The sequence below is a fragment of the Desmodus rotundus genome, chromosome 12 (genome assembly GCF_022682495.2).
Source record: "Desmodus rotundus isolate HL8 chromosome 12, HLdesRot8A.1, whole genome shotgun sequence".
Classification (NCBI taxonomy): Eukaryota; Metazoa; Chordata; class Mammalia; order Chiroptera; family Phyllostomidae; genus Desmodus; species Desmodus rotundus.
Genome location: NC_071398.1, coordinates 19,750,476 through 19,773,889, shown reverse-complemented (window position 1 = coordinate 19,773,889; position 23,414 = coordinate 19,750,476). Strand labels below are relative to the sequence as shown.

Below are 23,414 nucleotides of genomic sequence, written 5' to 3'. Positions count from 1 at the left end.
GCGCCCCTGCTGGAGCCTCTTTGCCCCACGTCCCCTTTGCCCCACGTCCCTGGGCGTGCTGATTGGCTCCCACGCCTCGGCCAATGAGGCTCAGGAGGCCGTTGACGGAGGTAACCGCCATGCTGCCCGGTGATGGCTGGGGCTGCTGGCAGCGGAGGCCGACGTCGTGTCCTGGGGTGCTTTCTGCTTCCCTGCCCCTGGGCGCCGTGAGTATCTCCGAGGGTGGAAGCGCGACCTTTCCCCCCACATTTGGGTGTCTTTCTTGCATCGCCACTATAGTAATAGCTAATATTCATTGAGCCTTCGCCAGGCCCTGGACGGATGGCCGTACCTTGGGATCTCGTTGAGTCCTCGGACTGCGGGATGGGTGCTTCCAGTGATTTCTGAGGAGAGGCTGCCTGCGGTCACGTGGGATTAACCGCGGGGGGCTGAATTCAAATCTGATGCTCTTTATGCCCGGGGCCTGTCTCCATATTACAGTTTGGAGACCAGATTTCCCCTTAGCAGGAGTCTACACATTATGCAGGTGTAATGGATGGTGGTACCAGAGTCTAGAATCCTGGTGCTTATTTTAAAGTTTTTTTAAAAAATATTTTTTGATTTATTTTTAGAGAGGGGGAAAAGGGATGGAGAAAGAGAGGGAGAGAAATACCAATTGGTTGCCCCTCCCGTACCTCCAACCAGAGACCTGGCCCTCATCCCAGGCAGGTACCCTGACTGGGAATCAAACCGGCCACCGTTTGGTTCACAGGCCAGCACTCAATCCATTGAGCCACAGCAGCCAGGGCTGTTTTCTTTTAAATAAGCAACGTGTGCTAAAATATTTACAGGAAGGATGAGCACCCAGTTCAGGAGAGCTGATGTCTCTTGGGACAGCTATACACAGGGGACTTCGGCTGAGTCTTGTTTTATTTCGTAAGCCTTGAAGTGGAAACCTAGATGTTTGTTATATTATCCCCTTTCTTGTTTGTCTCAAATACTCACAATTTTAAAAGGAAACCATGCACGTGGAAAATAAATTTCAGAAGTTCAAGTGTACGTAACGAAAAGGAAGTCTCTCCCACCCCAGATTTCTAGAGTCCCTCTCTAGAAGCAGCCACTGTTATCAGTTTTGTATCTTAAATATTTTGTATACTAGGTACTAGCAAATATGCAAGTTTCTTTTGCACAAGTGTAACCTATTACATACAGTCAGCACCTTAGATGACTTAATTTTTAACCTCATTAAACTTTTTAAAAAAGATTTTATTTACTTATTTTTAGAGAGGGGTTAGGGAGAGAGAAAGAGGGAGAGAGACACATCAATAGGTTGCATCTTGCATGCCCCTAACTGGGGGCCCAGCCTGCAACCCAGGCATGTGCCCTGACTGGGAATTGAACCCTCGACCCTTTAGTTCGTAGTCTGGCGCTCAATCCACTGAGCCACACCAGCCAGGGCATTAAACTTAAAAAAAAAAAAAATCATTAGCCTCCGTTAGCCCTGTGATCAATATTCCTCCAAAAAATATTCCCAGGGTTGCTTCTGACTTGATGAGATGTAGGCCATGGCTTCCCAGGCTGTGTGTCTGCCTTTTGTCTTTCTGTACATCCTCCCCTGTAGCACCCCCAATTTTTCCCCAATTAACCTTGTAAAGGGCGCAGGAGGAGAAGAATCATGGCCAGCAAAGGGTTGCTGGGAACTGCTTTACCCTTTCCCAAACGCTGTTACTCATACTCCCAGGTAAAATTCCACAGAGACCACTATTGCTTGAAATTAATTTATCGTAGTGGAATGTTGGCAAAGTGGGAGAAGTGGGGGTTCATCTTCTCAGGTTGCAGGAAAATGCCCAGCTTCTTTCTAGTGAAGTAACAGGGAAGAGAAGCTTGTATGACTCTAGTTAGCAGAAAGCATCTGTCACACTTAAACCTTATTCTTCTAAAAGTACAAGATATTTTTGCCTTTTAAAAAGTTCTCCCAGTCAAAATCCATACATGGGAGAGCTGGGACTCGAACCCAGTCACAGTTAACTTCCAAAGTCATGCCAGATGGGGGAGGTTCCCTGGAGTGAAAACTCTTTTGCTCATTAACCTGCTCTGCACCTGTCCTCCACCTCTTCCCGACCTCTTCTTCCCTGGCTCTCATCAGTTCCCACGGCAGGTCTGTGTCTGTTCAGCTCCACAAACACCCTTGCTCTTTCCTGTCTCCGATCCGCTATCTGGAACCCATTTCCCTAGCACCTTCCTTGAGTATGTTTCAAGGTAAAATTCCTCTAAGTGGTGGTGCCACGTAGTCTGTGGGGCAAATTTTTAACCAAACAGTGTTTGAGAGGGCTGATTCCCAACACCTGGGCATTTGAAATTACCAATCTGAAGAGTGAGAAAAAGGATCTGCTTGTTTCAATATGCGTTTCGTTATCTTCAATCTGTACGAACTGCTTCTATTCCACTGTCTGGGGCGGGATTATGGTTTTGCTCTGCGGTTGGAGAGCCAGACGACACGAGGAGCGTAGGCACTTTAAGAGAACTAGCCCCGTCTGCAGTTCTGGAAGTTACCTAAGAAAGCGTGAACTAGGCAGGGGTGAGGGGATCGGAAGGCGACAGGAGCACAGCCCCGAGGGGTCCGGGGCCGACGCGGACTCCGACGTCACTGCTGCGCGCCGTTTCCGGTCCCCAGCGCCGGGGCGAATGACTTACCCCTCCGTGGGGCCAGACCCGGGCTCACCGCGACCCCCGGGAGCCCACGATCGCGCGGCGCCAGCCGGCGAGTACACCAGCACCCGCATCCCACCCGCCCCCGGGACCATGGCCACTGACTCGTGGGCCCTGGCGGTGGATGAGCAGGAAGCGGCGGCCGAGTCGGTGAGTTGGTTTCAGCTGTAAAAGGCTCAGAGGGTCAGTTCTGGCCTTGAATCAGATCCCTGGGAATGAACACTCCCTGCGTTGGCCTGGACCGGTGGGGATGCGGGCGAGGATGGAGCCTGGACCCTGAGCTGGCTTTGTTTACTCACCCACCTCCCGTGTTATGTAAGCGCAGGTGAGGGTTCCCATCTAGGAAGAGCCCAGCCACCTGCCAGTCTTCCTGGAATCCGGTTTGATTGTAGATTGCACTCATTTACCCTGGATTGTATCACTTTCGTAGATGTCATTTTTCCACTCTCCGATTTTCAGCTTCTTGGGCTTAAGGACCATGGGTTACTCATATCTGTGTGCTTCCTCCGCTTCCTTAAGTGATGATGAATGAGCCACTCAATAGGCCTGGCAGTCAGTAAATCCTCTCCTGACCTGCTTTAACTTTGCTCTGGACTTGACACCCAGTAACAAGATATGTGTTAAACGTTACTATGTATAGAATTAATTTCTCTCACCTAAACACTCTTAAGTTCTGATACTGCTTTGAACCTACTTCTGCTAGTAGTTATTTCTGTGAGTTTGAGAACAGGGGCTTTGTCTTATTTGTTACAACTGATAAGTAATGGCACAAATAGTTCAAAGAGTCCATTTTTAACACTGGTTCCCACCATGACCAATTTTTTCCTCCCCAGAGACTCTTTCTCTTGAAACTGATTTAGCCCTGGCTGGTGTGGCTTGGGGGATTGAGTGCTGGCCTGCTAACCAAAGGGTCCCTGGTTGGTTTCCCAGTCAGGGCATATTCCTTGGGCTACAGACCAGGCCCCCAGTAGGGGGCGCGCAAGACCACACATTGATGTTTCTCTCCCTCTCTCCTTCCCTTCCCCTCTCTCTAAAAACAAATAAAATCTTTTTTTTAAAAAAAACCCTGAGTTACCATACTGACCTCCTTATTCCCTAAATAACATGCTTGTTTTGCTACTTCTTGAATTTGCAGTTTTAAGTATTTATTGATTTTGACTCTTTCCTCCATCCTCCTTTCCTTAACACACATGTACACCTTGTCATTTTCTACCTTTTCATTATTACCTTGTAATTTTTAGTCAGTTCATCAGTATTTCAAGTTTATATTATTAGTAACATGAATAGTTTTACTTTCCTGTAAAACTTTTTATTTTTCCTTGGAGTTTATAATTGCCTTGTTTTTGCTTTGTACTGTTTGTATTTCAGTCCAGCCCTAAGTTCTTTGCTAGCTGTCTAAGTTCATCTCAGGGTGTGCAGACACATCAGAACTCTGTCAGTTCCATTCTTCCCAGGTCTTGAGCCTGCTCCGTGCTAGACTAGCTTCCCTGCGTTTAGAGAACAGCTGGGGATTCCGTCCTCTCCTCTTGTATTAGATCCTGTCCTTCCTGTATCTCCACTCTTCATCTTTCTCGATTTAGTGAAGCCATCCATCAGCTTTCTGGAAGTATATGGAAGTAAAGTTTTAAAACTGCATTTCCAAAAATATATTATTTTGCCCTATCATTTGATTGACACTATGGCTGGATGTAGAATTGGGGTTGGAAATTATTTTCCTGCCCATTTTTAAAGGCATTTTTTCCTCTTGCCTTTTAGCTTTCTGTATCTGTTGTTGAGACGTGGCACACATCTGACTCTGATTCCTGATGTGGCCTGCTTTTCCCTTCCTGAGCTCGGAGAGGCTTGTTTGTCTCCCGTATGAGAAAATTCACTCTGATATGTCTTGGGATGGGTCTATTTTCATCCATTTTGCTGGGCACTGGGTGGGTCCCTTTCAATTTGGCAAATTCTTGTCCTTCGGTTATGGGAAATATTCTTGAAATTTTTCATTGTTGATTTCTCCCCTTTGTTTTTTCTTTATTCCCTTTTTTAAAAATTCTTTTTAGTTGAATAGTGGATCTCTTGGACTGGCCCTCTGATTTTTTTTAAGTCAAGTTTATTGAGATATAATTTACATATGATAAAACTTACCCTTATTCTGTGAATTTTGACAAAGGCATCCAGTTGTATAATCACCACCAGAGTCAAAATATGTAACATTTCCATCACGCGCCAAAAGTTCCCTCAAACTTTTTACATTTAGTCCCTTCTCCCTATCCTTCTCGGGTAGCTACTCATTTGTTTTCTGTCACTATAGCTTTGCCTTCTCCAAACATTACATACATGGATCACACAATATGTGTGTCCTTTTGAAAAATCTGGCCTCTTTCACTTAGCACAACGCATTTGGGACTCAACCATGTTGTCATATGTCTCAGTATTTTGTTCCTTTTTATTGCTGAGTAATATTCCATTGTATGAATGTACCACAGTTTACTTATTCTTCTATTGATGGACATTTGGGTATTTTCCAGGTTTTGATGATTATGAATAAAGCTACTGTCTACATTAGGATACAGATATTTTTATGGACTTATGCTTACATGTCTCATGGATAAATACCTAATAATGGGATTTGTTGGGTTATATGTTAAAAGTATTATTAACTTTGTAAATTAGTACATGCCACACTGTTTTCCAAAGTGGCTGTGCCATTTTGTATTCTCATCACTGATGAATTAAAACTGTAATTGCTCCACACCCTCACCAGCACAACATAACCAGTTTTTTCTCCATTCTAATAGGTATATTGTGATATCTCACTGAGATTTTAATTTAAATTTTTCCTAGTGACTAATGATGTTTAGAATATTTTCATGTGCTTATTTGCCATCCATATTTACTTCTTTGAAGTGACTTTGAAGTGTCTCTGTGTCCATTTAAAAATCAGATTGTTCTCTTATTATTGAGTTGGGAGAATTCTTTATATATTCTGGATATAAGTCCTTTAATAGATTTGTATTTTGCATATACAGTAGTTCCCCCTATCCGAGGGGACTACTTACTAAGTCCCCCAGTGTATGCCTGAAACCACCGATGGCACCAAACCTACATATACTGTTTTTTCCGACACATAACATACCTGTGATAAAGTTTAATTTATAAGTTAGGCACAGTAAGAGATTAGCAACAATAACTAATAAAGTAGAACAATTATAACACTAAGAAAACAGTAATTGTAACACTAATTATAAGAAAAGTTATGTGAATATCTTTCTCTCAAAATATCTTACTGTACTGTGTAGACACTCTGGACAAAGGGATGTTTCAGGGGACAGAGCAGGATGTCTCACGATTTCATCATGCTACTCAGAACAGTACAGTTTAAAACTTAAACTTTGTTTATTTCTGTAACTTTCCATTTAACATGTCAGACCCCAGTTGACTGTGGGTACCGGAGTCCATGGGACGCAGAACTGTGCATGAGCAGGGCTGCCGTGCGTTCTTCCAGACTGCAGCTTGCCCTTTCATTTCCTAACAGTGCTTTTCAGAGAGCAGACATTTTCAGTTTTGATTCATTCTCACTTGCCAATTTTTTAATGATTAGTCCCTTTTGTGTTCTAAGAAAAATACCTTGCCCAAGGCCACAAAGCTTTTGACCTGTTTTTTTTTCTTACTAAAGATTTAGAGATTTAAATTTTACATTCATGCCTAAGATCCATTTGAATTAATTTTTTTTTTTATGTAGTAGGAAGTATGGATCAAGGTTCATTTTTTTCACGTATGCCTAATTGTTCCAGTGTCATTTGTTGAAGAGTTCTTTATCTTTTTCCTTCTATTTTCCATCTTTGTCTTTTTTGCCATATTTCCTGGGAGATTTTTCTCAACTGCTTTCTGACCTATTTTGTGGTTCATTTCTACTATCACATTTTTAATTACAAGAGCTAACTTTTTCCCCATTACTGTTCCTTTTTTTAAAAATCCCTACCCAAGGACATGCTTACTGATTTTAGAGAAAGGGGAAGGGAGGGAGAGAGAAAGATGGAGAAACATCAGTGTGAGGAACACCAATTGGCTGCCTCTTGTGCGTGCCCCAGATGGGACCGAACCTGCAACCTAGGCACATGTCCTGACCAGAACTGAACCCGGGACCTTTTGGGTTATGGGATGATGCTCCCACCAACTGAGCCTCAGCAGTTGGGGCAGTTTCCTTTTTATAAACAGTGGCTTGTGCTGCTTTCATGGCTACAATACCCTCTCATGTTTTTGAGGATATTAATATTAATTTTCCCTAGGAGATTTATCTATTGGTTTCATTGTTTTTTTCATGATGGGGACTTCTCAGATGTAATTCTTATCTACTCGTATTTAAGAGTGGGTGTCTAAAAAAAGAAGTGAAAGCTCTAAATACATGAGTGGGGCTTACCAACTCTGACCTCTTATCTCCTTGGTGTCTTCAGAACATTCTTCCTGGCTGGCAGAGAGGGATCCTCAGATTCCCCGCCAGGGGGCAGGGGTCTGAGTCAGTGTCAGTGTTCGGGGACAGGAGTGGGAGGGGCAGGAGGTCTCAGGACTCCATGTGCCTGGTTTCACTCAAGGCTCCCATTTTCATCACGGCCTCCACCTCCTCTACTGCGGCCCTTAGCTTATTCCTCACAGCGCTTCTCATGCCTAGCCTGGCAGACCAAACTGAGCTGTATAGTCTATTTTCCCATAGCCTGGCTCCATCAGAAACTTCTGGACACGTGTTCTGAATATATACATCTCTATTTAGAAATTGCGTAGTATACTATTTTGCTAAATATATTATGTACATTATAAAACACACAAAAGTAATAAAAGCTGAGATAAAGATAAAATAAACAATGTTTTAAAATGTTTTACTGTGCTTCCTTTTGCTGGCTTTATACTTTAATCTCTCAAGGTACAATATACACTTAGAAAAAAACATAATAGCCACTGTAAATATGAATATATATTTCAAATAGTTTTGATAGTTTTGAATTTTTTTTCACTAACTTTGTGTTGGGTCAGATTAGATTGTCATTCTCTTAATGCATTAATATGCCTAAAAGAGTTTGTTAGGAGTTGGTAGCTTTGTCATTTTCTTATTTGCTTGAGTTTGCATTTTTAGAATTATTTTTAAGATAGAACAGAAACTCATAATTCACCCTGTGACAATGGACATTCAGACGTAATATGATTAGCTCCTGTCATTTTCAGCAGATCTACACTAGCCATTTTATCTACTTTACAGCAACAAAACCCTGAACTTTACAAAACTGAATTTCAGTAGCCTATTTTTAGAGTATTATGGTGGGATTTTACCCTGTTATCTTTTTTTAAATAAAAGCTTTATTGAGTATTTACATATCATATATTTTATCCATTTAAAACACACAGTTCTCTGGTTTTTATTATATCCACAGACTTGTGCAGCCATTACCACAATTGTAGACCTTTTCATCACCCCAGAAAGGGACTCTATATGCCTTAGCTGTCACTCCCCTCTCCCTGCAACCTCTCAGCCCTACACAACCAGTAATCTACTTTCTCTCTGTTTAGGCTTGCCTATTCTGGACATGTCATGTAAATGGAGTCATTCAATACGTTTGTGGTCTTTTGTATCTAGCTTCTTTCACTTAGCATAATGTTGTCAAGGTTCATCCATGTTGCAGTGGGTATCAGTATTCACTCCTTTTTATTGTCAAATAATATTCCAGTATATAGATACACTGTATTTATTTTTCCACTCCTCATATCCACTGATGATCATTTGGACTCTTTCTACCTTTTGGCTTTTATGAATAATGTTGCTATGATCATTTCATGCATGAGTTTTTGTGTGACCAAATAGTATTTTCAATTCTCTTGGGTATATATATCTAGAGGTGGCATTGCTGGGTTATATGGTAACTGCGTGTTTAACTTTTATGGAACTGCCAGACTGTTTTCCAAATCAGCTACACCATTGTATCATTGTTAGACTATTATTTTCTTTGAGGTTACTATTACCTATGAGATGCACTTTTGTGCAGAGATTAAGACCTCAGACTTTGTATCTAAACAGACTTGGATTGGTATCCTGGGTCCCTCACTTACTAGTTATATGTCCTTTAGCAAACCGCTTAACTTTTCTGTGCCTCACTGTCCACACCTGTAAAATGGGGATAATCATAGTACCTGCGTCATTCAGTTACAGACACCCCTGATATAAGGGCTATGTAAGTGGTAGCTATTATTATTGTTAGTAACTGTGATTCAGTTTCGTTGCAGGAGTCCTAAATTACTTGTCTGTACTTACGGATTAGTTAGTTGACAATAAGATTTGTGAATCTGCTAACCATTCACAGGTAAATTATAATAGATCACAATATTCTAAAACTGAACAAATGAGTAAAAACACACCTGCTACCCTCTGCCTTTATGGACCTCTCAGTGAGGACCCCCACGGGCATTGCATGACATAGGGGACTAGAACATCCACAGTGCTGGGTTACTGTATCTTAAATATTCTTAAGCTTCATTTCTTTGATGAGTAAGACTCCCACTTCACCATTTTGCCTATGGCCCTAATCACTGTAGTTCACTTACCATGAAATCTTCCTTTTTATTCTCAAGAATCTCAGGCAGCTTTTGAATAAAATACAATGTGTAACTATAGTTTTCAATTATCTTAATGTATCTTAAAAACTAAAATATTAAAGGCATTGAAAAATGTGGATATTAAAGGGTGGGTGTTTTGCCTTTTTTCCTTTTGGTTAATTTTCTGCATTTTATAATAGTTTCCAATGAAGACACAAGTGAAGCTGGTTTTTCATTTTTGGTCCAAATAAATAAAGCAGAGCAAGGTATCTGAACTAACTGCTTTCAGCATAAGTTTCAGTGTTCAGTCCACTCACACTGCAGTGGATAATACAAACTTTACTTTCCTGTTGCTTTTGCCTTACAGGTTTTGCGATCTTATAGCCAAATGAAGGCTCAGTTTGTTTTATAGATTCTGCTAGAACCTCTCAGAATTTCGATACACTGTATTAAAACAACATCTATTTGTTTCATTTACATTGTTGCTACCAACTTTTCCTATACATTGTATTTTAGTGATGTAACTATTTATTTACTCTTAACTTCAATTTGAACAATATCAGCAAAACAATGGTTTGTCTTCTAGCCATTGAATATTAAAATGCTTTACAGTAATGGATATTTCTGTTTTATACATCATTAACTTATTTAGACCTTAGCCCTAATAACTTATTTTAAGTAGCATTTAGCACCCTAGGAGTGAGTACTATTAACCTTACTCTTGTAAATATTGCCAATAAGTCAGTCAGTCTGTCTCTTTTATAACAGCCCTGACTACGCTGGACTTAAACTAGGTTTGTTGGCTGGATGTGGAGGAGGAATGCTTTGGTGAAGACTAAACGATACTGAACACCTAAGCTACTTACATACCATGCACTGTGCTGGTTGCTTCATATTCATTATCTGTTAGGTGCTATCTATTCTTCAGAATTAAAGAAGATTTTTACTGCTTTCTGATGGGGTTTTTTTGCCATTTTCCTTTTTTGCCAGTCTTTCCAGTGTGTCCTCCCCTTCCCCCAAACACCAAAGCAGAGACACCAGAAACACCCTTTTCAGTTTCTGTAAGTAGAAGTTCCTCCATTCCTAATTAACCAACCATTAAAACAAATGTTTGCCCTGACTAGTGTAGCTCAATTTGTTGGGCGTCATCCTGCAGAGTGGAAGGTCACGGGTTTGATTCCTGGTCAGGGCATATGCCTGGGTTGCAGGTTCAGTCCCTGGTTGGGGCATATATGAAAGGCAACCAATTGATATTTCTCTCCTACTCTTTCTCCCACCCTTCCCCTCTAAGAATAAATAAATAAAATTTAAAAAAAACTTTTTAATTCCTCCCTCGTCTTTCCCCCTTCTTGAACTTAGAGAAAAGACAGAAATGAACCTCAAGGTGTAAAGAACCTGTGTTGTGGGTGGTGTTTTAAGAAATACCTTTTTTTTTGCCCTGGTTAGTGTGACTCAGTGGATTGAGTGCAGGCCTGTGAACCAAAGGGTCTCCAGTTCGATTCCCAGTCAGGGCACATGCCTGAGTTGTGGGCCAGGTCCCCCCACACCCAGTAGGGGGTGCACTAGAGGCAACCACACATTAATGTTTCTCTCCCTCTCTTTCGCCCTTCCTTCCACTGTCTAAAAATAAATAAAATCTTTTTTTTTAAAAAAGAAATACCCATTTTTGTAATTTTTACCCTGCACTGAATTGTCATTGGCACCACTTATTATGTTAAAGATTATAGCACCTGCCTTATGCTACATCCAAAGATCAATTAAAAATAAAAATATCTCCTGTCTTTAAGGTATTTTCTTTTTTGTGTCAGCTTTATTGAGATATGAATGCGAACTAAAAGAGTATTTTCATTCTACTAGGGGAGATAAGTCCTGGGAGGATATCTTTAATTTACAGTGTTTGACCCAAATCTTGATAATTCTTTCTTTGAAATGTCTCTTCGCTCTGTCCCTTCCAACCTATCCCCACTTCAGCCTGCTGGGTATTTTGGTTGCACAGTGTGCCATGATCCTCCAAGCCGCTCCTCGTTTGAAATACCAGATCTCCAGCACAAGGCGGCCTCGGTGTGGGCGAGGCTGCACGTCTGTGTGCTGTGGACCTGTGGCTCACACATATCCTGCAACATCCCACCCACGGACACATTTTCCATGATCTCTTTAAACGTCCTCTTGTTTGGAATATGAGAGCATGGCAACTCAAATGGCATTCTGTTGGGAGGTCTTTGTATCAGAGAATTAAACAAACTCATAAATTATAATTCTCTCTGGGGACTGTACTTAGGAATTCAGGGGTTACAATTAGGGATTACAAAAAGAGCCCAACAGAACAATCCAATGCACAGGTCTGGAGAGTGGCTCCTGTCTCCCCAGCATCCCTGGGGAAGCTCTGTTGATTCAAAATCTTTTTAAGTTATTTTTCTGACACTTTCCCTCCCCCCATATTCTCCATTTAGTTGAGCAACTTGCATCTTAAGGAAGAGAAAATCAAACCAGATGCCAATGGTGAGTACTAAAAACTAGTTTGAAAACAAGTGTGATTTACTTCAGTATTTCTTTTGACCTAACTGTCTGGAAAAATATTATATATGGAACCAGCCAGGGGCTGGCAGATGTTAGCAGTTATTTGACTTGGAAATCACCAAACTGGACTGTTTTAATTGTGAGTGATATAAGCATGAGGATGGCTAGCTGACTTGTATATTATTAAATGTATCGCTAACCATGAGACTATAGTGCCAAAGATTATTTCTTGTTTTTACAAATATTCCTGAATTTGAGATGAACTAGACAAAGTATGAGTAACCTGAGAGTTAACCTATTGTAATTATTCTGAAATCATGTACCAAAAATCTAAGACGTCCCTTGAATTTTTGTCAATGTACTTAATACAGGGGGAAAATTGTAACATTTACCTCACTGAATTCACTTACAATTTGTGTTTTGTGTATTTTTACATTACTACAACATTGTTTGAAAATACATTTCTATTAATTACATACATAGACACTTAATGACAGCATTGTATTCATATATTGATGAAATTCGATTTGCACAGGTTTCCTCTGTTGAGGGTTAAGGTGATTTCTGATCACCGACTTCTGTAATCATCTTTCTGTAACATTCCATAAATACTAACGCTATGAGGGAAATTAACATTTTGAAGTATGGTAAGAGGACTCAGAATAGGAAAGTATTAAAATATAAGCTACATTGTCTCACACCTTTATTTATTTAGGGACAATAATATGTTTTTATCTGTGGCTTGGCTTCCTCTTTTTTTTTTTTTTTGGTTTCTCAGGCTTTTACATTTCTAGTGTTGTAGCATTTGAATTGTCTCAGCTGTTGGGTATGGGATTTGATTTTGAATGACAGCCACTTTGTGTCTGATAAAGGTGCTGTTGTCAAGACCAATGCTAATGCAGAGAAGACAGATGAAGAAGAGAAAGGTAACACAGCCTGAGAGCTATAGTACTAAGGTTCTACAGTCTAAGAGACTGGATTTTTAAAAATGATTTTATTTATTTATTTTCAGAGATGGGGGAGGGAAAGGGAAAAAGGGAGAGAAACAAGAATGTGGGAGAGAAACATCAACGCACGAGAGAAAAATCAGTTGGTTGCCTCTCACATGCCCCCAACCAGGGACCTGGCCTACAACCCAGGTGTGTACCCCAACTGGGGATTGAACCGGCGACCCTTCAGTGTACAACCTGGCACTCAATCCACTGAGCCACACCAGCCAGGGCGGAGAATGGATTTTTAGGAGGCTTCATTTTTACACCTAACTTGGCTTGACTTTAGTGGGAATCACAGTGCTAATAAAAGTTCAACATAGTCATTGGTGAAGGAATTCTAATTGTTTACATTTTAAAGAAATTTTACTTTGAACAACTGATGAACTTCAGCAGCAGCAGGAAATATTCCCTGAATGATTATTTTTTACAGAGCATTATGAAAGAAATTGTAAGTTGCATCCCCATTGTCTAATAAAAGTAAACAATGATATTTCGTCACATTTAACATAGGTAAAAAGATGCAAACAGCTTATATGATGCAAGACAGACTTTAATTTCTGTGTGTTTTTTTTCATTGTTGTGATAGTTTTGCTAGGTTAATCATTTTAAGTTTATATTAAGTCCACATTGGTGAGTAAATATTTGGGTCTAGAGGAATAGATAATCTCAGGAAAGGACAATTATTGGGGATAGAGTTCTGAAGAAGAATATGAGACTCAAATGGATGATATGAGTACTATAACCTTTCTCTCTTTTTAAAGATTTTATTTAATTATTTTTATAGAGCAGGGAGGAGAGAGAGAAAGGGAGGGGGAAAGAAACATCAATGTGTGTGAGAGAGACCTCTGTCCGTTGCCTCTCACACGCCCCCAACTGGGGACGTGGCCCGCAACCCAGGCCTGTGTCCTGACTGGGAATCAAACCAACAACCTTTTGGTCCTTCACAGGCTGGCGCTCAATCCACTGAGCCACACCAGCCAGGGCCATAGCCTTTCTCTTTAATAAAGAAATTAATTATATTTATAAGTCAAAACTATGATATACCTTGAGTTCGAAGTCCTAGTACAAATATTACTGCTTAAAATACCAATGGCAATTAAATTTAGATGAGCTCACGGTGGATTTCATAGATTTTTAAAATTCTTTGCTCTCTTTCTCCTGACAGAGGACAGAGCTGCCCAGTCCTTACTCAACAAGCTCATCAGAAACAACCTGGTCGATAACAGAAACCAGGTGGAAGTCCTGCAGCGGGATCCCAACTCCCCCCTCTACTCAGTGAAGTCCTTCGAGGAGCTTCGGCTGTGAGTGTTTGTTTGCTTTCTTACTCTCCCCTTTGTGTTCAGATAGAAATCCTAGGCCTGTTATATATATTTTTTCATCACAATAGAATATTTTTAGCTAACACAAGTTCTATCTTTTAAAAAAAATTTAGCTGCTTTGAGCAATTAAGTACAATTTCCAGGTAATCTATAAAAATAGATTTTATCTGCACTTAACCACTGGGTTCAGTTCAGCACAGTTGGAGTATTGTTAGTTATAAGCTGTGGCTAATAGCAGTTAAAAAGAGAAAACCACCCCCCCCACATTTGGTTTCTTTCCTCAACCAAAGAGACTGACTTGCGTCATTAACTGTTTTCCTAGGAAACCACAGCTTCTTCAGGGAGTCTATGCCATGGGCTTCAACCGACCCTCCAAGATACAGGAGAACGCACTGCCTTTGATGCTTGCTGAGCCGTACGTACCCTGACATAACCCTATCTCACTTATAATTTTCTACTTTTGAAAACTTATTATTTTAAAAAACTATACTAGTAATATATGCTCATTTTAGAAAAACATGTTAAAAAAATGAAAAATAAAAAAAGTCATTTGTAATTTCCCTCCACCACATACTATTAATACTTGGAATAGAGCCTTCTAGACTCATTTCTGTATAGACTTATATGTGTGTCTATATAAAAAAATATTTTTTATCCTTTTTTAAAAAAATTATTTTTTAATTTATTTTTAGAGAGAGGGGAAGGTCCCCAGTATGGGGCACGTGAAAGGCAACCACACATTGATGTTTCTCTCCTTCTCTTTCTCCTTCCCTTACCCTATCTCTAAAAATAAAATAAATAAAATCTTTAGAAAATAAATAAATAAATAAATAAAGTCTTTTTAAAAAGATAAAAGAAACAAAGACTCAGAAAGAACCTTTGACTCTCCCCCCCTTACTTGCCTGAAGGACTTGTCATAGAAAGACCTGCTTAAAGAAAGGATACGCTACGGCTTCAGAACATAAACTAGGTGTGGCAGACAGGGAGAAACTTCAGCAAAGCCTGTATGTTGAACTTCCTTCTGTGTCCCATAGTTTCTGGGTAGGGCAGCCAGAATTTGTTCACCATGGTTGCTGTTTCTCATCTTCCTACAAATTGCCTACTTTTCCTTTGAAATCCCAGAGCCTTTCCCCACTTCCTTTGTTCAAAATGGCACGTAAACCTCAACTGCCCAATGCATCTTCAGGTCCCATATTCTTATGACACCCCCAAATATAAATCCATACATCCATTTTGGACATTTTCTCCTGTTAACTGTAATCTGCCTCATATTAACTTGATTATCAGCCCAGCTAGAAGAGTTTAGAAGGTGGAAAGAAAATTATTTTCTTTGCCCCCACAAGGGTATTATAAGGATTTTAACTTTACTGAATGAAGTCGGGACTGATTAGAAGGTTTATGAGCAGCGAACTGATATGTGCTGACTCACATTTTAAAAGAATCACTGGCTGCTGTCTCAAGGCTAGATAAAAGGTAATACTTCAAATTCCACCATAAAATCTTCCCTCTATAGTGCTCTGTATTTTTGAAGCTAGCATACATAACTCTGCTACAGAATCCAATTAATTTTGATTACTCACTTTTTTTCTCTTTGTTTAAATGTTTTAGTACTTAATTTTAGAGAGAGGGGAAGGGAGGAAGAAAGAGAGGGACAAAAACATCGATGTGTGAGATCAGTTGCTTCCCGTATGGGGGCCTTTTGGTTTGCAGTCTGGCACTCAATACACTGAACCACACCAGCCAGGATTGATTATTCATTCTTTATTAAAGCTTTATTCTTTTAAAAAAATCTTTATTATATTTTTCCATTACCATTTAGTCCCCTTATACCTCCCTCCCCCCATATTCTTCATTTTAAAAAAAATATTCTGTGTGGGTTTTTTTAGATTTATTTATTTTTAGAGCGAGGGGAAGGGAAGGAGAAAGAGAGGAAGAGAAACATCAATGTGTGGTTGCCTCTTGCATGTTCCCAACTAGGGACCTGGCCTACAACCCAGGCATGTGCCTTGACTGGGAATTGAACCAGTGACCCTTTGGTATGCAGGTCAACACTCAATCCACTGAGCTACACCAGCCAGGGCTCAGTATTCTTCATTTTTATTAACTGAAAGGATAGTTGAGATTTAAGCTCCTAAACAGTTTGTTTTCTTATGCAGCCCACAGAACTTAATTGCCCAGTCTCAATCTGGTACTGGTAAAACTGCTGCCTTCGTGTTGGCCATGCTCAGCCATGTAGAAGCTGCAAACAGATACCCACAGGTAAGGGCCTGGGGAGTTTGGGTTTTCTGCTAACACCCAGTGAGAAGAAAAAGGCCATGCGATGGATTAAAAGCCATGTCTTGTATTACTTTTTACATAAACTAGAGCCCCTTAAGTTGGGCACAAACAACACAGTTGATCTACTAACAACAAAAACCCTATTCCTTTCTGTGGTTTGCCAGTTCTGGGATACTGCTGGTGTGCTTGGCTCCTTTACTTACAGGAAAAACCTCTTTCAACTACAACTATTCATTCATTAGAAAGTTGAGAACTTTGTAAGAAAGTGAAAAGGAGGCTAGTCTCCAGTTTGAATTTCAGATCCTTACTCACTTGTAGGTTTTGGTACTCCACTGGCCAAAAACTGTTTTCAGGTGTTTTCACCCAGCCAGAGTTCTGACCCCTGAAAATTCTAGCGTATGACTTTGCAGTTTAAAGAATCGAATAGTGTACACTTTATATATTCTTTCCTTTAGCCTTAGCTGGAAGACTAACTAAGTCCTGATGGTAATTCCCCATTGCAAAAGAACTATTGCCTTGAATTCTCACTCTGCACTCTTCCTACCAGTGTCTGTGCCTCTCCCCAACCTATGAGCTTGCCCTCCAAACGGGAAAAGTAATTGAGCAGATGGGCAAATTTTACCCTGAACTGAAGCTAGCTTATGCTGTCCGAGGCAATAAATGTGAGTATGAATATGTGATCCTAATTCGTTAAGCTAATAACTTGTTTATTTTGAAAAATTTTATGCAGTAGTTGAAATAATACAATGAACACATGTGCTCTCCACCTGGATTTGAAAACTTAACATTTTGCCATACTCCTTTACATACATATGTGTGTGTATATATATATGCATGTATATTATATACATATGTACGTTTCTGGTGAACCATTGGAAAGTAAGTCGCAGACATTATGACTTTCTCTTCCTGATACTTCAGTGTGCATTTCATGATGAGGGCACTCTGCAGCATACCCACAATACCCTTACCACAGCCAAGGGAATTCACGGATTCTCTGATAACTAACACTAGTCATTTTCATTGTTCCCAATTATCCACAAAGTGTTTCTTTATAGCTCTCTCTCTCTTTTTTTTTTGAACCACGATTGAGTCAATGCACCACTGCACTTGGTTATTCTATCTCCTTAAATTTCTTTCAGTCTAGGACAGTCCTCTCACATTCCCCACACCATTACATTTGACTTTTTGAATACAACTCTTTGCTCATAAAATGTTCCAAATTCTGGATTTATTTCATTAGAAGAAAAAAAATGTTCTAGAATGTTCATGGCAATTAACTCTGGGAGCTTATTTTTATTCTTTTTTGTTTTTTGATTTTTTATGTATTGAATTCAGAGAGAGAGACAGAGAGAGATGGGGGAAGGGGATGAGAGAAAGAGAGAAATACTGATTTGATGTTCCACTTATTTATGCATTCATTGGTTGCTTCTTGTATGTACCTTGACCAGGGATCAAACTTGCAACCTTGACATATCTTATTCTTTTTTCTTTATCCATATTTTCTACTTTCGTTTTACAACTGATAATATTTAAGTAATTAAAATTTTATGTCCAGGCTGGTGTGGCTTAGTGAATTGAGCACCAACTGTGAACCAGTGGGTCGCCGGTTCGATTCCCAGTCAGGACACTTGCTTGGGTTGCAGACCAGGTCCCCAGTACGGGGTTTATGAGAGGCAACCACACATTGATGTTTCTCTGCCTTTCTTTCTCCCTCCCTTCCCTCTGTATAAAAATAAATAAAATCTTTAAAACAAAATTTTCTTTAGGGTTTGGTTGAGTCCCAAGGATTTTTCACACAAACCTGTGACTTTATGACTTGCAGAAATCTACTCTGCATACAATGTCCTACCATGAAGTCAGTTCTGAGGAGAAAAGATAAAACTTAGAGAAAAATCATCATAAGACTTTTGCAATATTGCAGTTTGGATTTGAGTTCAAATGGCAGAGGATTCTGAATAACTTTTTATGGGGGCAGCAATTTTTTTTCAATTTTATTTACTTATTATTTTTAGAGAGGGAAAGGGAGGGAGGAAGAGAGGGAGAGAAACATTAATGTGTGGTTGCCTCTCGCAGACCTGTATGGGGGACCTGGCCTGCAACCCAGGCATGTGCCCTGAATAGGAATCAAAGCAGGGACCCTTTGGTTTACAGGCCAGTGCTCAATCCACTGAGCCACACCAGCTAGGGCTGTTTGTTAATTGAAATAAGAAGCAAGCATTGGTTAACTTTGAATTGACTCAACATTCACATTTGTGCAAAATTTTGGCTGTGACTAGAGGGAGCTTGTGTATGTCTGGTCAAGAGCACAACTGAAGTACTAAAATTTTAATCAGTAAGTACAATCTGACTGAAAATGAAGAACCAAATTCTCAATTTCAGACTCTGTAGGGCCCAGATCTGTCACGGTCTGCTAGGCCTAGTCTGTGAAGCACTTTAAGAGAGGTAGATTGTGGTTGAAAAAACAAAACTTTTCATAAAGAACCCTATTTACTGACCCTGGCATGGGGCATGTAAAGGCACCTGACTTATTTGATATAGATACTGGGAGAACTGAGGGGGCAGAGTGCACTAGAGTGAGAAGAATTTTGAAAAAGTCTGTTTGTGAGGAAGTGCAATCATGGTATAGGAAGAACAATCTTCACAGAGAAAAAGTAAAGATAACAGACTTTTGAAAGACAGAATGAAAAAAAATACCACTGAAGTTTATCTTCTCATTGTTTATATTCTTACTATATCTTTCAAGCATTATTGTATTTTTTTAGTGTGTGTCCAGTAAAAATACTCTACTGATATCTTAACCTTTCCTTAAAATACTCATGCAAATGTCAAAACAGTTACATTAAAATATGTACGTCATATCCTGTTTTGTGCGGCTCAGTGGGTTTGGAATCGTCCCGCAAACTGAAAGGTGGCTGGTTCAATTCATGGTCAGGGACCATGCTTGGGTTGTGGGCCAGGTCCCTGGCTGGGGACATGCAAGAGGCAACTCATCCATGTTTCTCTCTCACATCATTGTTCTCTCCCTTTCTTTCTCCCTCCCTTCCCCTCTCTCTAAAAATAAATAAATAAAATATTTTTAAAATTACATGATAGCTTTAGAATTTCTCAGAGAGGAGAGCTAGGTTTGCCATGGACATATCCATGAAAAACACCTTGTCTCTACAGTGGAAAGAGGTCAGAAGATCAGTGAGCAGATTGTCATTGGCACCCCTGGAACTGTTCTGGACTGGTGTGCCAAGCTCAAGTTCATTGACCCCAAGAAGATCAAGGTGTTTGTTCTGGATGAGGCTGACGTGATGATAGCTACTCAGGGCCATCAAGATCAGAGCATCCGCATCCAAAGGTAGGATTCTGGATCCGGGAGGAACTTCTCAGCCTCCTGACCCACAAGTACAAATCTTCCTCTTTGTCTCCTCCTGTGATACCAGCCCCTCTTCTGTCTCCTGCTGGGTTCTTTGCTTCAGAACCTTCAGAAGCACGTGCTTGAGGGGCCATGTCAACACTGACCATTCTCCCAGCCTGGGCTGAGGGAAGGGGCTTAGGGAATCTACCACCGCTTCGTCCCTGCCCCACATCTGCTCCTGCCTCTTCCCCGCAGTGCCTCCCCACCTCTGCCATCTTCCTGGGGGTGCAGACCACCCAGGCCTGGGGAGGCCGTGCTTCCCGTGTGTTGGCTGCAGTGATAAACTCAGGGTCATGCCAAATACCTGAGCCTCGTCTTGCAGGATGCTGCCCAGGAACTGCCAGATGCTGCTTTTCTCTGCCACCTTTGAAGACTCTGTGTGGAAATTTGCCCAGAAAGTGGTCCCAGACCCCAACATTATCAAACTGAAGCGTGAGGAGGAGACACTGGACACCATCAAGCAGTACTACGTCCTGTGCAACAACAGAGATGAGAAGTTCCAGGCCTTGTGTAACCTCTACGGGGCCATCACCATTGCTCAAGCCATGATCTTCTGCCACGTGAGTAGCAGCCGGAGGAGCACAGGAGCAGGCCTGCCTGGGGAGGGGCTCCCTGGGAAGGTGTTGCCCAGCCCCTGTCTCTCAGCCAGCTCCACCTAGTGCAGAGGGGGGCCAGGCTCCCTTTGTGGCCGGGAAGGGAACGGTTTGTGAAGATGTAAGAGGCAGTTTCTTCTTCATGTCCTGAGGTACACGTAGCCTAAGCACAGAGCCCCTTGTACTGTTTATCATTTGTATGTGATGTATTATTAGAAAACCCAACGGTCAGCTGATATTTGTAAGAAGAATAGGAAACTAAACAGTTGGTACAAAGTTAATATAAAATAACTAGTTTTCTCGTCGCAAATGAGAACACTTAGAAAGTGGAAGGAGAGATCCCATTTATAATAGCAAAAAATTTTTTTCCAGAAGTCAATATTTAAGATTTCTGAAGAAAACTTGAGAATAGTATTTAAAGGACGTAATAATGAGACAAATCTTACTCTGTTGTTGGAAGACACCAGAGTGGTATCCCTCTCCCAACTTCAGATGGAACGTTCAGACCTACAGAAAAGAAGAAATGAACACTTACGCCCTTCACCTGTTGTCAACATTTAGTTACTTTTGCTTTACCCACCTCCATGTGGGTGACACATGTATTCCTCTTCTTTTTTGCCGAGTTATTTTAAACATAGTTGTAGACATCATGACAATTCATAACCAGATACTTCCTGATGACCATAATAGCGTTGCCACACCTTTACAATGAGGCAGCGGCAGGGATACTGTCCCCTGAACAGTCGTCCATATTCCGTTTCTCCACTTGTTACCAAAATGGTTTCTTGCTTTTAGTTGCTGCTGTTAATCCTACGAGCCATCCCAAGATTGTTGCTTTAGTTGTCCCGTCTCTTGAGAGTCCCTTAATCTAGGACAGTTTCTCCACCTTTCCCAACACGGATGTCTTAAAAGATTGTAGGCTAGAAAGTAGAATTAGTGATTTTTCCCCCTTCTGATTATTGTCAGGTTAAATATTTTTGTAAGATTACTACCCAAATTGTTACTTTCTGATACACCATCATGTTAACAGTTTTAGGAAGTTTACCCATAGCTGCCAAGTTTCAGGTAGAGTGTTCTAGATCCAAAATACTCCCTTCAGGAAACTTCATTTCTCAAATGTTTTCTTCTTTCAGACCCGGAAAACAGCCAGTTGGCTTGCAGCAGAGCTCTCAAAAGAAGGCCACCAGGTGGCTCTGCTGAGTGGCGAAATGATGGTGGAGCAGAGGGCTGCAGTGATTGAGCGCTTCAGAGAGGGCAAAGAGAAGGTGCTGGTGACCACCAACGTGTGCGCCCGTGGTGAGCAGAGAACTTGGCCTGGTCTGCCACACTCAGGGCGGCGAGGGGAATCCTCCTACGGGAAAATCTCAGATGGTTTGGAAGAGATCAGGCGGGGCTGGTGGTGACATTTTCTTCTGGGAGAGACTGGATTCCCTCAGCAGATGAGAACTTTCACAGAAGCCCGGAGTCCTGACTTGGTGGCAGGAAGAGTGCAGGCATCTGACTGGTTGAGAACAGCGCCTGCTCCTCCCGGGGCAGCCACTGAGGTTTTAGCTCATCTCTAGACACTTGGTCCAGCAGAGGCTCTCCTACTGATTCTGTAATTTTCTTAGCACCTGCCAGAGCTCTGTGGGTTACCTCTGGGTTCTGCTGCGTGCCCTTGTCCCCGAATCCCAGAGCCGGCCCACCCAGACTGCTTGCACCCGAGGCTGGTGTACGGGGCCCGCCTGTGGGTGAGCAACAGGGATTTGTTCTCTCCCATCGTACCGTTTCCCACCTCTCCTTCGTGCAGGTATCGACGTTGAGCAGGTGTCTGTTGTCATCAACTTCGACCTTCCAGTGGACAAGGATGGGAACCCGGACAACGAGACCTACCTGCACCGGATCGGGCGCACTGGCCGCTTTGGCAAGAGGGGCCTGGCCGTGAACATGGTCGACAGCAAGCACAGCATGAACATCCTCAACAGAATCCAGGAGCATTTTAGTGAGTCCCTGGGAGTGTCCTCTGCCAGGGCCCTCTCCTCATAGGGGCAAATGTGAGGGTGCGGGTAGGGTAGGCTTTCCTGTGACCCCCAAAGAGGCTTTGCCCCGTCCTCATTCCCTTCCTTCCCTACAATATGGACGTTCTCAGGGAGCTCACCTGGAGAGTTGTGTCAGGGACTCGAGTGACAGTTCCCCCCTGGCCAGGCTGAGGGGCCTTGGGCTCTGACTGTTGCTGTCAGTACCTGTTCCTCAGGCACCAGAAGCCTTTGGGGTCAAAGGAAGGATGGCTGTGGCCAGAGGCAGGGCTCACGCCTGGCCAGGGAGAGACCTGTGTGTGTCTGTCCCTGCTGGCTGCCTCCCCTGGGTCTGTGTCTCCGCAATAACCCCTTGTTGATGTCTTTGAATCTTTTTCTTTCTCCTCAGATAAGAAAATAGAAAGATTGGACACGGATGATCTGGACGAGATTGAGAAAATAGCCAACTGAGAAGGTCCACCATTCACTGGTGCCCTCCCTTGGCGCTCCCCCTACATGGGAGACTAGTGCTTTCACGTAGAGGCCTCAACAGTCACCACGAAGATGAAGGCACATGTAGAGAGAAACTACCTACCTCATTTTAAATTACGTTTGGACTCGACAGAATTTGTGCAAATGATGGGGGAAGGTAGAAACAATTGTTGACACAACTTTTGAAGATTAGGCGTGAATACACAGAAATTTACCTTTTGGAAATTCCGTCTTTTTTTTGGCCAGCGTTTTCCCCATTGTTACACTAATCTAGAGGCTGTGGCTAATCACTTGCTCAGGAGCTATCTGGCTGCCCCTGCTTGTCCTTGGGCCCCAGTGGAAGTGACAGAACAGACAGAACAGACGTGAAGAGGGAACAGAGAGAGGCCCAAGTAGGACGGGTGTGTAAGCCACCGACCATGTTTGGAGTAAGGTGTGAGGCGGCAGAGACCTGTGAGCAGCTGCTTTGGGTTCTGAGTGGTGTTAGCGCACTCGGTCCTGATGCCCACAGCAGGAAGGGATTTGCTAAGCACGGACCGAAGTGCCAACCCGGGATCTTTAGTGTACGCAAG

At 41.8% G+C, this 23,414-nt stretch overlaps 1 protein-coding gene across 3 annotated transcripts; it reads left to right on the top strand.

The window, feature by feature from the left end:
• The first annotated feature begins 2,518 nt into the window (after nucleotides 1-2,518).
• Nucleotides 2,519-23,067, top strand: LOC112300758 (ATP-dependent RNA helicase DDX19B). Of its 3 annotated transcripts, XM_053914577.2 has the most exons (13): nucleotides 2,711-2,838; nucleotides 10,243-10,313; nucleotides 11,703-11,751; nucleotides 12,642-12,695; nucleotides 13,927-14,062; nucleotides 14,403-14,495; nucleotides 16,237-16,339; nucleotides 16,905-17,019; nucleotides 19,526-19,703; nucleotides 20,086-20,323; nucleotides 21,490-21,652; nucleotides 22,146-22,337; nucleotides 22,760-23,067. In XM_053914577.2, the coding sequence occupies exons 6-13, from the start codon at nucleotides 14,434-14,436 to the stop codon at nucleotides 22,819-22,821; spliced, it is 1,113 nt and encodes a 370-aa protein (XP_053770552.1). In that variant the 5' UTR covers nucleotides 2,711-2,838; nucleotides 10,243-10,313; nucleotides 11,703-11,751; nucleotides 12,642-12,695; nucleotides 13,927-14,062; nucleotides 14,403-14,433; the 3' UTR covers nucleotides 22,822-23,067. The 3 variants fall into 3 exon arrangements, with proteins under 3 accessions (XP_024411858.1, XP_053770553.1, XP_053770552.1); XM_024556090.4 differs by lacking the exon at nucleotides 10,243-10,313 and having other exon boundaries at nucleotides 2,519-2,838; XM_053914578.2 differs by lacking the exons at nucleotides 10,243-10,313; nucleotides 11,703-11,751; nucleotides 12,642-12,695 and having other exon boundaries at nucleotides 2,680-2,838.
• Nucleotides 23,068-23,414: the final 347 nt, after the last annotated feature.

Coding starts and splice junctions, on each gene's coding strand:
- LOC112300758 (XM_024556090.4), top strand. CDS start 2,665: ATGACTTACCCCTCCGTGGGGCCAGACCCGGGCTCACCGCGACCCCCG. Junction 11,752..12,641: donor AATCAAACCAGATGCCAATG/GTGAGTACTAAA, acceptor TGTCTGATAAAG/GTGCTGTTGTCAAGACCAAT. Junction 17,020..19,525: donor TGCTGTCCGAGGCAATAAAT/GTGAGTATGAAT, acceptor TTGTCTCTACAG/TGGAAAGAGGTCAGAAGATC.